General features: G+C 39.7%; 1 protein-coding gene across 1 annotated transcript in view; it reads left to right on the top strand.

The window, feature by feature from the left end:
- Positions 1 to 5135, top strand: part of NOL10 (nucleolar protein 10) — a 52433-nt gene extending 47298 nt beyond the window's left edge. The window contains exon 21 of the mRNA XM_083857036.1: positions 2176 to 5135. Coding sequence (XP_083713162.1) covers positions 2176 to 2295 — 120 coding nt within the window. The 3' untranslated portion in view covers positions 2296 to 5135. The remainder of the gene's footprint in view (positions 1 to 2175) is intronic.
- Positions 5136 to 15175: the final 10040 nt, after the last annotated feature.

Here is a 15175-nt window from a genome sequence, read left to right as displayed (position 1 = left end):
TAATTATGGTGCTTCTAACATTTATGGATTTTCTTTTCCTGACTATTTATTTATTATTTATTCCTGATACTGCTATATTGAAATACGTAAGCTGTAGTTATCTGTATTAAAACGATTTTTTAAAGTCTAATTTAAAGAAAAATAATGCATCCACAGTGGAGATATTTTCTACTATCAAGAGAACAACGAAGTAAGACAGGTCTTCCCTCAAATAAACAGACTCTCCTGTATATCTTCTGAAGTCCTAAGGAATGAAGCAGGGAGAGCTAGGAGAAAGTCATGCTGTGCAGTCTTGACATCCTCCTTTTCAGACGATGAAGAGTTGGAGTTGATAAGCCAAAAAGTGGACTTTAGTGTCACTTGCAATGTCAGCTTCTGCTTTGTGATGCCCTTTCCTCAAAGGGCAGGTGTATTTAGGAGTAGGTGGAAAGATTTAGTAGGGGAGAGAGTTGTCATTCCATAGGGTTAGTGTCACTTCAACTCCCACATCAGTGGAACTGAGGCTGCACTTGGATGCTGCAAGTGTGGTATGCTGGCAGCCTCCTAATGCCCAGCTACCACTGACAGATCCAGTGCTGAATCTGTTTGTCATTGATATTTCACAGTTTAGTTTTCAGGGAATTTGAATATGGTTCCTATAGTGTGGCAGCTTATTTTTCAATTTCAATATGCTTTGTCTTAGCAAATAGATCTAACAAAATAGCAGTTTTCTGAAATACCAAAGTACTTATACTACTAGAATATATACATATATATATATATATATATATATATGCACACACTACTATACTATAGAAGACATTTAAAAACCCCAAATCTTAAAATTTCTAATGCAGATCAAGGCCGTTCAGTTTCAGTATACTGTGAGTAGCTGTCAACATGAACTTAGGTAAGATTCATCAAGACCTTTTCAGAATAGGTCTGGAGACAGAGAGAAACTACATTTATTTTCAAATAGTGGGTTTCTTGTTGCTCTATTTGCAGTGAAAATGAGAATTCATAAATTTCATCAAAGTCTTAAGACCAGTAGCTTTTTCTGCCTTGATACCAGCATGGGCTGATTGCTACATTTGGTAAATTGGTTTGTATCTCACCTCAGCCAAAATGCTGTTCATGCAAGCAAACCTCTAGCTCAGCTTAAGTGGTGTGTGAATGGGAGACTGGGGGAAATGAGCTGATGTGGATGCTGTTGGTTACAGAATGAGATGCAGTGGGAATGCAGCTGCATCCACAGTGGTTATTCTGTCACACCATTGGTGCAGTTATCCTGGGTTACTTGAAATTGCTCAGATTGCTGGAGTACTTTTTTGACATGGACAGTTGCCTGAGCTTGGCTAGTTCAAGTCTGCTAGTTACAGTTTATGCTTAGTTTAAAGAGCTTTAGTCTTCCAAAGAAAATAGTAGTTTGTGGCTGTAAGACCCATTTCATCTACATAGTACATCAAAACATCTTCCAGCATGTTTTTGACTAAGAGAAGAAACATTAATAGAGAATGTGCCACAGGAGCAGAGATTTAGAATTATTTTCATGTAGAAAGTCCTTCTAGAATTGCATACAGCATATCAAGCACTTTCAAGAACTTCTAAGAACACATTTTAGGGAACATGTATGCTTCAGCAAATTTAACTAATTGTTTTGTCTTTGTTAAATTAAATTGTGCAATATTAAGCCTGACAGTTTTGAAGAAGCATTTCAATACTCTTGGGCACATAGTGTGATTTTGGCCAGGGGGACTCCTGTAGGGTAAGGGGTTGGATTCATTGATACCTGTGGATCCCTTCCAACTCAGTTTATTCTATTCTGTGATTAAACTTGAAAACACTATTTAACCAAAGTAGATACTAAGTCGCCACAAATTGGGATCAATATCCTTAAGGGTACTGAAACATAAATTCTGGAGTATATTGTTAAGCATTGTTTTTTATCTGAAATCCTTTATTCACTATTTTTTAACTTCTTTATGTTAAACATTTGCTCTGCAAAAACTTGGAATGATAATGCCTAAGAATATCTAGAATTAACAAAATTGTCTGACACAAAATAGCATGGGGCAACTAATGGTAACATTTTCATATTTGCTTAATGGAATTATGACTTGATATATTGATAGTGGGACAATGAGGTGATGTGTAAATTTACAGGAACCTGAGTCTATTTTTGTTTTAATATTCCAGTCAGAGCAGCAAAGGAAACAGCAGGAAGCTGAGAAACGACATCGTCAAGAGAGGAAAACTCTTCGGCGCTCTGCCAGTCATCTCAAGAGCAGACGTGGAAGAGGACGATTATTTCATTGATTTATGGGGGTTTTTTAAGAAACTTTTTATTTCATTTTTCATTTGAAAAAGAGGATTTTTCAAATTGGGACACAGTACCAGTGAATTTGTATTTTGATTCATTGGTGAACACAAAACCAGGACTTCCTAAACCTTGTGTTAGTTATTGAAAAGTTTATGAAAGTTAAAGTACTGACCAAAGGACACTATAAATATGGTCCATTGTGAACTGTATTTGTTCAGAAATCGCAACTGGCAACTGGTTATTGTGTAACCCTGGATGTTTTCTATGTAAGAATTTATGTATACAACAAGGCTGTCTTTTGTTTAACTTAAGAGCTGTGAGTTTCAGTTTATGAAATCTTTGTGACTGCTTAGATAAAAGATCAAGGGTAAGTTATTTTGTCTAAAAGCTTATCTATCTTTATAAGGGCACAACGAATTTTTCTGGTTCTTGAAGGATGGCACACAATTGTATTTTTCAAAAACTGACTTTGCCTTTATATTCTTGGGTTTCCTTTAGTAGCAAATGATACAAATGGTTGTTAGGAGGACAGTTGAGAATGCCTAATTTGGGCCCCTCTGAGTCATTCTGTAAGGAAACCTCTCTTTCCACACCAGTGTACCAAGGGGAAGCTCAGAAGGGTAGTTCTATTAACTTAGATTTTGTAAATACAAAACCTGATCCTGATGTTTCTGTTTTGGAAAGCCAGCCATGGTTCAACATAGATCAAGTGGTATATGTTCATATAACAAGCACTTTAAGGCCATGCCAGTTGTCTCCTATGCTTCAAAAAGAGAGTTTAGTTAAACAAATTTAAAAAACCCTTGAAACTAAGTAGGTCACTGTTTAGCAAATAAATTAATTTTTACCTTTGATCTCAAAGGAATCTTTTTATTGCTTTTTAAAAGCTTTTATAAATTGCCTTGAACTTTGGATCCAACAAGAATCAGTGAATCTGTCACTGTAAATCTTTTTAAGAGACTCATAGGTTCTTAAGTGTTTTGCTTTATAAACCAGAGAGGTATTCATCTGGTCAGGTCTCTTGGACAGTATTTATAGAATCTTTGCAGTTACTTCAGTAAAAGCCTTGGTTTCTCATACCCTGATATTTTTTGGTTTTGTTGTTAGATGATAGAAAAATTAACCACATGGGTAATTTTTTTTTCTCCCTGACTTACTTTTACCTGCTTTAATTCCTTCTGGTTTTAATTACATTGCTGCTTTTAGTTTTAAAAGGCCCTTTCACCTGATATTTTTATCTTTAAAAACTTGCATTTTAGTCAGCACCTCTGCCCATTTAACTAAAGGATGAGTCTCTCAATACCTAGCTTTTTACCTCTAGTTGTCAATTTTCTGCATTGTCCATAAGCTTCTAATGCTTTTTAGTTAGCACAGAACTATTCAGTATTCCAATGTCAGTCTCACTCGTGCTTTAAAGTACCATTATTACTTTCCTTAGGCACTGTGAAAATGTGAATGCAGTTGTGGTTGCTTTGGGGTAGGTCCCTCTTTTTGGAGTCTTGTCTTTTGACATTGAAGACTTTGAAATCCAAATGCAGTGACAAAATTTGTACTAGTGCAACACCTTCCCCCTGGAGCATTGTTATCTCTTAGAAGCTATTTGTGTGCAGTTCCGTTGTGCTATGTCATACGTGGGGCTATGGGAATGTGGAAAGGTTAGCAGTGGAAACTGGCCTCCATCATGGTTGATACAGGGATAGTTGGGGACTGAGTGGACAGAACTGGTATTGTAAGAGCAGGAATTTGGTAGAGTTTGCTCCATCTCATGGTGGACCTTAATCCCATTACATTTGATCTAGAGCTGCATTTATGGTTGAAGGCATCAATCAGCAATAGTTTGAGGGCTGTCAAGAGCAGTAAGAAACTAAATGTGGTTGATCTGCAGGATGGTAATGCATTGAGTTGGAAATGGTTAACTTTCAGCTTAAAATGAGTATATTTCTTGTGTTTTGAGATTCTTCTGACGAACTGGTTTAAGCCAGTGTTTTACCTTTCATGCACTTACATTCATAATGTAAATATTGTGATAGCATTGATCATGTATTTAGGTTGAAGCCTATATGGTTAAAGGAATATGCCTTGTACTGTTAGAGAGAAGGCACCACGCAGATTGCCCTTAGCATGCTGTTTATTTCTCCTCAAAGAAAGCTGGGATACACTTTAAACACCTCCTTCAACCTGCTGGCAATGCTCTTCCTAATGCACCCCAGGACACCACTGGCTTTGTTAGCCACGAGGGCACTGCCAGCTCATGGACAGCTTGTTGTCCACCAGGACCTCCAGGTCCTTCTCCACAGAGCTGCACCCCAGCAGGCCAGCCCCAGCCTGTGCTGGTGCCCAGGGTTATTCCTCCCCAGGTGCAAGACCCTGCACTCGTCTTTGTTAAATTTGAAACTGTTCCTCTCTGCCCCTCTCTCCAACCCACTGAGGTCTTTCTGAAGGGCTGCTCAGCCCCCTGGGGTGTTGGCTGCTCCTCACAGCTTTGTGTCATCAGGGAACTCGCTGAGGAGGCTTCTGCCCCTTCATCCAAGTCACTGAGGAAAAAGTTAAATATTGAACCTTGGGGGACACCACTAGTGACAGCCTCCAGCTCAACCCTGTGCCACTGATTATGACCCTCTGGGATCTGCCATTCAGCCAGTTCTCAATCCTCATCACTGTCCCCATAGGGATCTGGCATGAAGCATGTTTAGGTTGTTGCGATTGATTAAGCAGATAACAGCAGGTTAAAGTTTTTCTTGAACAGCTGTCTGGGGAAGTTTGGAAGTTTCAGTAGAAGCTGAAGTGTATTAATGCAACATCATTGCAAATAAATTAAGTTCATCATGCAACCAAAGCTGGCATTTTTTAAGTGTCAGCCATGGTTTCATTAATGTTTTTCAGTCAGTTATCACTTCATTTTCCATACTGCAGGAATCAGTATTTATCCAGCATTGCAATTCCTAGAAGCTGCTGGGATCATTGTGACATTTAAGGTAAGTGTGATCAGATGTTGTAGCCTCATGGAAACCCTGATTGTTTCACACGTGTGAGAACTTAGTGAGAATCATTTTTAAAAACTCACTCATAAATACATATACAGATAGTGGCTAAATGTGAGTGAAGTGCTGGTGAGATAAAGGAATTACCTAGGTCTGTTGTGTCATTTGTACTTCAGTACTTTTTTACTCCACAGGTAATATGGTTTATATCAGTTAGGCTATTAGTCATTCAACAAACATTGAACCAAAACTAATTATCCGATGTTCTTTCCACAATTCTATTACCAAGCCAAGAATCATTCTGTGTCCCTGTGACTGGTATAATTGTCTGAAATTAGGAGCATCTACCAATTTAAACAAAACAGTGAAAAAATTGAATCTACCCCACACTGCTGGTTTTTAATATCTGAACAAAAGAAATGTGATTTTAAAATATTACCCTACATACATAGCAAGTGTGTGTAAAATGTATATGTACATTTTTATACTCATGGGGTTTATGTATGAAGTTTAAAGCAGGTTTGAGATGTCAAGCTTCAGGAGGAGTTGTGAGAGAGGATGGAACAGTTTTCAGATTACTCCATCTTGTTTTGCAGCAGCCTTTTATATTTGTAGTCTTCATGTTTCCAGGTTTGAAAATGGGGAATATAATATAATTCCAGGAAGAAAGGACCATATTTCAGATGTAGGAGTACAGTGGAGCAGTGCAGCTCCTTGCCTGGGGACACTGTACAATGTCACAATGTCCACAAAAAGGCTTGTGATGTTGGATTAAACATCTGCAGGTACAGACATCTGTGTATCTTCAGGTGTAGTGGAGCCTTCTCTGAGGAAGAGAAATGGTTTAATGAACTTTAGAGGACCTCTCCAGCCTGATTACTCTATGAAGGTTGTAGGGCATAAGGAGGAAATGTGTATCATTAATTAACTGGAGTAATTTTCCCCCTTTGTCTCATCCTTCCACTGAATCACTCACTGATTTTATCTTTTTATCTCTTTCTTAAAGATTAAGTACTTCTTTTGGCATGTGTCCATAGCTAATATATTTTGTCTGATCTTGAGAAGTATGGGGATTTTAAACTGAAAGAAAGCACATAAATCTATTAATACATTTTACTTCTTGATCATTATCTCTGTATTTCAAACCCCATTTTACTCAACAATTGACTCTTTGTGTTGAACGTGAAATAGTCCTGTCACCAAAACGAACAATTTATAGTAAAACCTGGGAAAGAATCAGATTTAGCACCACTTATAGTATATGCAACTGGAAGAAAAAGAATTCCTGAATTTTAAAGGATCTCTAGGTCATAGAATCATAGATTCATTTGGGGTGGAAGGGACCTTAAAAACAGTCTAGTTCTAAGCCCTCTGCCATGGGCAGAGAACTTTCCACTAGACTAGATTGCTCAGAGCCTCACCCAGCGTGGCCCTGAACACTGCCAGGATGGGAAGTCCACGTATGCTCTGGGTGACCAGTGCCAGTGCCTCACCACCCTCATAGTAAAGAATTTCTTCCTCATATCTAACTTAAGGCCATTCTTCATTGTCCTATCTCTATGTTCACTACATGCCCATGTGCAAAGTCTCTCTTGCGGTTCTCTTGAAGTTCCCCCTTCTATTGGAAGGTGCTCTAAAGTCACCCCAACCCTTCTTCTCTCTCCAGGCTGAACAACCCAAATTCTCCCTGTCTTCCTAAGAGATCTTCCAGCCCTGTGATCAAATTAGTGGCTCTCTTTGTTTTTTAATTTGACGCAGGTCTTTAATCCACATGGGCCCTAGTTGCAAATTTCTATTGATAAAGTGACACATTACTTTGTGTTTGTCCTGTAAGTGCCATTCCATACCAAATACTTGTCAGTATTCCTTGGTACAGACTGGTTTGCACTCCTGTATCACCACAGCTAAAATAAGTGGATTTTTGTACAAGTGAATGAAAACCACAACAACCAAACCATCCATATTAGTGTGAAGTCAGAAATGTGTCTGCCTGTTGCTGTTTTTCAGGGGCTCCATCTTCTGTCCTTTGCTTAGTGTTTTAGACTAAGTGTGTTTTATACTTGGAGTATATCCAAGAAGAGAAGATCCACCCTGTGCATGTCCAGAAAGGACTAATTTTTATCATACTCTTTGAAAAAGATTGAGTGCCGAACTTCCTTTGGCAGCTACATATAATTAAAGTTGAAGTACAATAATTTTGCAGTAAGATCAGGTACAAGTTGAAATGCTCTCATTCAGTGAGGTTATGCTGAGATTTGGGTCAGCTTACCTATGAGGGCAATTCCTTTTTCCCAGTTAATTCTTCATTGAGTGGGGATAAAAGTAAAAATTCCATTTCCTCATTAAAGAGAAAACTAGGCAGTTGAAGTGGGAAATACCAGCCCAGCCCTAATCAGAATTTATACTCCCAGTTCCTGGAATCACCTTTCCCTACAGCAGTTGCTGCCAAAGCTGCTTTCTCTCTCTCTCCTACTTATTATCTCATTTGAACATCTGGCTCTTTTCTTCTGGAGTGCCTTTCTCTACACTTCACTTTTTGTCTGTTAATAGCAGGATCTCTGGTACAAATTTGTACAAATACAGCAGAGATTTGAGAATGAGCACTAAAATGGTAATAGTAGACTGGCTGTGTATGGGCACCTTTTGAGCAGAAAGGATTTGTTTGAGCCTGGAGATACAGAGAGCTGGTGCACACTCCTGTACATGTTACTGGCAATAGGCAGCGCAGGGTTGCTTTAAACCCCCAAAATCCACTTCTGTCTGTGTGTATCTGTACTGCTCTGCTAGCTCTCCTTCACTAAGGTCTGGGTGTTTTGACTGGGATTGGTTTGGTTTATATTTTTTAAAGAATTTTACCTGCGGCATTAGTATAATTGCAGTTACAGTTATACAGTTGTACAGTTGAATAGTTATACAGTTGTATACATGCAGTTACATTATGTACATTACACAAAACATTTAGCATTCAAAAGTATCCAAATTATATATTTCTGATTTCAGTCATGAATATTATGTCCTTTCCATTTACCAGCATTTCTTCTGTAGATGCATTTTCTTCTGGTTTTTAGCCTTTATAATATTGCCACAAGTGGAGTGCATACAGCATGGGTCATAAAAGACCACATACCTATCTGTGAGGATTTAATAATCTTATGCAAGTGACAGTGTTGTGAAAAGTAATTATTTTGTATCTTGGAGTTCTGCTAATATTCTTGTAAACTGAATCAAAAGGGAAGTTTCATCATAAGTACTTTGTTTTCCTTCTTTCCCAGATGTAAGTTGTAGATTGCCCAATGGGACTATGACACTGTTGCACTGAAAATGAGGCAATATTTCAAGCAGATCTCCACAGCAAATAAGTATCAGAGATATCAGAGATTATTTTGACAGGTTTGAACAAATCATTTTTGCACCATGTCATGGTAACTGCATTGCTGCAATTTAAGTATCACTAGAAGAAGAGGAGCGTAGATGATCGTTCTCCAAGTCTTAGGACGGGGCCTGACGCTGTTCAGTTTACAAGTACAGACACAACCAGGAGCATTGTGTAACATCTGACATGTGCCTGTGGTTGGGGACTGGTGTCACTCATCTGCAACTTAGCCAGTAAGGGAAGACATTGGAATGGTTGGTAACTTCAGAGGCAGTTATTCCAGGAGAATTTGAAGATGTCGATCCTTTATTCCTGTACTCCTTCTCCCAAATCATGAAAGGTTCCAGTTAAAAACTGGAAGAAGATGGAAGTTTCTCCAGAGCAGACGTGAGGCACAAGGCTCTGTCAGGTATTCAAGAAATGCTTGTCATCCCTGGAGAGGTGGAAATGAAAGCTTGCTTTGGTGTTGACATTTGGGATAGATGTGAGGGCAGAGCAGGGCTGCCGGGATATGCTGGATATGTAATGCAACCAAAGCAAGGAAGATTTACTCCCAAGTAGAGAGGACAACTGTGCCTCAGGGTGCTACAAGATGAAATGGCCAAACAGTCAAGGCAGGTGGCTCCTTCCCTACTGAGGATCTCTCTTGCCCTTCTTAAATGATGTGTGCATGATGTCTACTGAAATGATTTCTAGAAAGTAATGCTCAAAAGTGGATGTTTGCCTTGGCCTCTAGTGATGTTTACATGCTTCCTCTTAATCACAGAAAAGTAATTGACCTCTAGTGTCAGTTATGAAATACTATTTTCCCTTCCCTCTGAATATCTGGGGAATCAGAGCTCTTTCCTTCAAAGAGTCCACTTCCCATGAAACTGAAGGAATTTCTCATAGAAAGAAATAACTTAGAAAAAATCACTGTTTAGTAAGGCAGTCAGTAAAGCAGCTGGAAAGAAAGGGAGAGAGGTGGTGTGGAAAATCATTTGAGATTTGGCCAAATGTTTCTCTTAAAACATTTTCCAATTAAAAAAAAAACAAACCAACAACAACGACAAAAACAACAACAACAACAACAACAACAACAAAAAAAAAAAAAAAAAAAAAAACCACGAAAACAAGAGCTTATCAATGTAAATGTCAAATTTTCAAGAGCTGAAACTAATCTGCTCTGATTTAGGGTTTTCAGTGAAAACTTTCAGTGTTTAATTTTATTGCCATTTTCCCCTAGAAGGTGCAGTCCTGTCCTGACCTGGTGTGGTTTCTTCCACTTGAGGGTCTTTTAAAAGCTGGATTCCTCCAGACAGTATGGCAAGGCTGGTACAGCTGGTCAGGTAGAAATAGTAATATAAACTCTTTCAAACATTTTTTTCTGATTGTGCTGCCCCCCTCCCCTGCAACATCTGGAATTACTACAGGTTAGATATTTGGGCACTCTCTAATCACAAGGGCTAAAATGCTGGGCTATCTGAACCCTTGTTGTCATCCCTTCCTCCTATGTATGTGTGGTTTTGACACCTCTTGTTATATCTTCTTCTCCCTGTCCGGCTGGGGAGGGTAGTGATAGAGGAGCTTTAGGGCATCTGGTATCCAGCCAGATTCAACCTGCCACTGATAGACACCCCCTTCATTTTTTCAGTCTGTCTTAAGCTGGTAAGTTTTAACATCAAAATAATTTCTGCACTAAGCAGAAATAGTAGGAATGAAAATTATTATCAATGCTGTTTCTCCCTAGTGTAGTTAGAATTGATGACAACAGATAGGAGCTAAGTGGAAATGATTTCTTAATCACAAGAAGCCTTGGAATTTCTGAATTTGGGACACTGCTACTTCTGGCTTACTTCATGTATCACTTCATCTAGCTGAGTACTGAGTAATGCATTTTAGGGCATCTATACAACTAACTTCAAGATACAAAGCAGGCAGAAGAATTAGATTGGTTTAAGGAGCTGTTACTGTGTAAGGTACTTGGACAGCCAGCCAACTAGTTTATGAGCTTGTGTTACTCCCACAGGTCAAATTTTCTGTGTCTTCGTTAAGACAAGAATTGAGACTGGCCTGCAGGCTTGCTCAGAGTTCAGGTGTGCTCAAATCTCTGAACACAGCTCAGAAATCCCCAGGACAAGTCTGTCCTAAGATTTTGGCAGCATCCATGCCTCCATCCTTCCCTCTACTGTGCATTCTCTGAGCAGTCTTCCTGCTCTTTCTTGAAAGTCTTCTGTATATCAGTGCATTTTAAAGCTGTATATTTAGAAATATCTTAAGTATTTCAGCAAGGTACCACAGGCTCCCAGTCGATCCTAGGCAATGTTCCTCACCACCAAGCTGAAAAGCAAGGGAATCAAAACTTTCTATAGGAGATTTAACTTTCTTCCATAAACATTAAGGGTCTATAAAAACCCTTATAAAAACCCTGGGTTCAGAGAAAGGAGTATTAAGCCCTAAGGCAGAAGGACATAAATTCACAGTAGCTGTCCCCACAGTAGGGGACAGTAGCTATTCTGGGGTACTTCAGTCAGTTTCTAAATCAGATAAAAGCAAGAAATTTGAAAGCTATTCGGTTTTCTTTGAACACTGTTATGCATGTGGATTTCAAGCATTGAAGGAGGGAAATTCTGTTACGTCAATGGGATCTCATGTGTTTTAACTGGAGAAGCAGTGATAACATGTGAGCGATCTGTGGTGCCATGCTCCAAATCCCTCAACAACAGATCTGTATCTCGGCTGAACTAAACTAGCATGTGATCGTTTTCTCTCAACTGGAAGTTCTCACTTGGGTACATAACTACCCAAAGGCAGAGAGAGCTAATCTGAATGACTGGTATGTAATTTTTATTGGCTTTCATGGATGCTGTTTGCATTCATTACAGAGAACCCATTGTACGGGATGAACTATTACTGAATTATTTCTTAGAATTATCAAGCATAAGCCAGCTTTCATCCCACATGCAGGCTTTGAACTGTTACTGAATAATTTTTTCAATTCATTTTCTTTGGGCTTTTTTCCACCTGCAGATCTTGTCTTTTCCATCTACACAGCTTCCAAAACAATGGGGTTGACCCAGCTGTTTTGGTGCAAGACACACTCTCCCTGGTATTGAAGGAATTTTACCTGTGTTGAGATGATGCTGGCTGTGTATTTATTGTGCCAATGACAAGGTACTGCCTGGCTTCCTGTTTGCTTGTCAGTATGGGGGCTGTTAAGGGGAAGGAGTCTGTCCTGCTGGGGTAAGGGGAAGTGTTACCCCTGCCCTTAGAGGGGCAACACGTTGCGATGTGGATGTGGACCCTCACAGAGGACAGCAGGCAGCAGCAGGGTCAAACATGGAAGGCTCTTTATTATCTGACTCCAATTCTACTTATATACATTTTGTACAAAGGGCCCAGATTGGCCCAAGGAGGTTACAACCTCCTGACTCCATTGGTCACTATGACCATCAGTCAAATTCTCCTCTCAGAGAACAACTATGCAAAACATACTGATAAATTCTAAGAATACAATATTGTTTACATGAAGCAGTGTGAGAATCAGACTGCAAAGACTCAAACACTTGAAAGCAAGAAAGTCAGGGGTGACAGGGAAGTGGCTGTGTAAGTGTTAGAACTCCTTGGCTCTCAGAGCTGCTGCCCTAGCCCCTGGGTAGCTGGTCAGAGCAGACCATGGTCTCTGCTCTGCTTCAGAGGCCAAAGTCCAGCAGAGTGCTCTCCTTGGGCAATGAGATCTGCTGTGTGCTTTTCACAAACCCACTTCCTGGTTCTCAAATAATTTCCCAAAGTGGAATGAAGATGCAGGAAAACACTGAAAGCTGTGTATGATTTCTGCTGTTCCATTGCTTCACACACATTCCCAATGTAGGTGCTGTGGTGGGTCCCAAAATCAGGAGAGATGAGATGAGGACAGTGTCTCAGAAGAACAAGGTGGGACAGAGGCAGAAAGATTGGTACAAACATTTTAGGAGGGCCCATGGAAATAGGACAAGGGGTAAAGGTTTTAAACGGAAAGGGGATTGATTTAGATCATGTATAAGGAAGAAGTTATTTACGATGAGTGTGATGAAACACTGGCACAGGTAACCCAGAGAGGTGGTGGATGTCCCATCTCCAGAATCATTCAAGGTCAGGTTGGATGGAGTTCTGAACAACCTGATCTAGTTGAAGATGTCCCAGGCTTGTGGCAGGAGATTGGACTAGGTTACCTTTAAAGGACCCCTTTCAACCCAAACTATTCTATGATCTAATGATTCTAGAAGGTGAAAGTTTTCAAATCCACAGGCTGTTTCTGTCAGAGCACTGTCTTAACTGCTGTGGAAGGAGCTGAAATTTTGGTCTGCTCTGATGGACAAGACTGTTTACATCTTTGATTTCCTGAGAGTATGGGACACCATACATGAGGAAGGTGGTTAAATGCAAATAAATTCTGCCTTAAACAGAAGGTAGAAAAAGGTAGGAATAAAAGGTGCATTCCCTGCTCTGAAATTGGTGATATAATTAGAGACTGTATTTGTCAAAACATGCCTGTCTCCAGCTGCTGTTGCTAATGATTTAAACCAAAGACATCCTTTTCTCTGGAAGATACAATTAGTGAGGAATGAAAGAGAATCTTAAGAAAATATTTATAAAGAATCAGAACAATACACTGGGTTTTTTTCTTCTATTTTGCTTCTGAGCTAAAGAAGACCAGCAGAGTCTACTATTGTGTGGTTTGTGCCCTTGAAACTCTGTGGATCCTGCTCACAAAGATTACTGGAGCCACAGTCAGGAACAGGTTAGGTCTAAAATGGCATTTTCAGTTGGGCTTTATATGTAGAAGGCTTTATAGTTTCCCCCAGAGAACAGCTTCAGCATCTGAAGATGACTGTATTGGTTTCTTCCATGGTTGTAGGATTAGACAAGGACAATGAGATTGCTCCTCCCCAGGTGCTCTGTCAGTTTGCAAAAATGCTGTAAACATTTACAACCTCAGATAAGTTGGTTTTTCTTTCATGTGATTTTTTTTGAGCAATGCATAGTTTTGGTGTAGCCCATGTTGACTTGGACATGTGACATGTTCCTACAGCAGTACCTTATACCTATTACTCAACAAGCTACCAGCAGCATTTAGCTTTGAAACAGCCTTTGGTTTCTGTACACTCTTCCAGCTTCCCATTGAAGCCTGTAGATTTTTGCTCCCACAACATCTACTGCCACTGCGTGTGTGACACTTCCTATTGATGATGCTGTGCCTGGCTCTGTGACCTGAGCTTCATTCCAGCTGTTGGCTTTGAGGAAACAGTGAACCAGCTGATTGCTTCTCATCCTCCTTGTGACAATGCTTTTGATTTTGCAGACTTCTTTCATGACCCTTTTCAGTTGTCTCTTTTCCAGACTAAGTGCTGAACTATTTGGTAACTCCTTGTATAGAAGGTGTCCAATGTTTGGGATATCCATAAATATGCCAACAATTCAAAGTATTTGGCTTTCTGAAAAGTTCTTAATACTATATTTTGTCTTTTGCTTGGAAAATAGGCTTGGTTTCTGTCAGTTCTCAGGGGGTAAGAGGAGATGTCCTCTTTGGGTTCATAAATTGTTATAGACAGGAAAGAAAGGGTAGCAGTCAATAGGCAGTTTCTCTGACAGGAAAGGGGGAGAGTGGGTGTTCTCAGGGACACTGTGCACTTCCATATATTTGTAACTGATTTGGAAAGATAAATAATCACAAGAAATAATCAGGAAAGTAAAAAATAAAGAAGGCTGCACAGAGCTGTAGGACAATTCAGTAAACTTGAATAGAAAACAAAGTGACAGCTGTCAGCATGACAACATGTGACATGGCAGTGGCACATCAGCTCTGCAGAGTAATAGGGACAGGCAGGAAAATCCAGTCAGCTGCAGGGTCACAACAGTGAGCTGTCAGCTCTTTACTGGTATTCAGAAAAGATCTTGGACAAAGTCATCTGAAACCATTGATTCAGCATTCAGCTGAATAGTCCAAAGTTATCAGAAGTGAGAGGGAGGAATATTTTAAAAAGTAATTGGTATCTGCACTATACATAAGCCTCAAGAGCTCCTGTACTGTTAGGCTGAGTTATGGTCAGCTCCCTATGAGAAAGGTTGTGGTACAACTATGCACTGAAGAGAATCAGCATTTTTAATAGGAAAATGAAGAGCTTTATTTGTAAAATAAAGACCAAATAGTGGGAAACACTTCAGCTTGGAAATAGAGACAACTGAGCAGTCATATCATAGAAGCTTATGAAATAGTTGGAATGGTCTGTAAAGAAAGGTTGCAAAACTACTAAGTATTCTTCATGATGTAAGATCCACATCCTACCAAATGAAATTATCAGGGAGCAGGTTTAAGACAAACATGTAGAGTTGTGTGTATGATGAACATGTACATTGTGAGACCAGTTACCTTAGGCTATCGGGAGGCCAAACGTAGGTATTAGTCCTAGAAGGGTGAGATATCTGCTGAGCTTTACTGTACCTCAGAACCTGGATACCATCTCCAGCTCAAGAAACCGTCAGTGATTTCCTGAAGCTGGAAGC

The sequence above is a fragment of the Zosterops lateralis genome (genome assembly GCF_965231275.1).
Source record: "Zosterops lateralis genome assembly, chromosome: 3".
In the NCBI taxonomy this organism is placed as follows: Eukaryota; Metazoa; Chordata; class Aves; order Passeriformes; family Zosteropidae; genus Zosterops; species Zosterops lateralis.
This window is presented reverse-complemented; position numbering and strand designations above follow the sequence as displayed.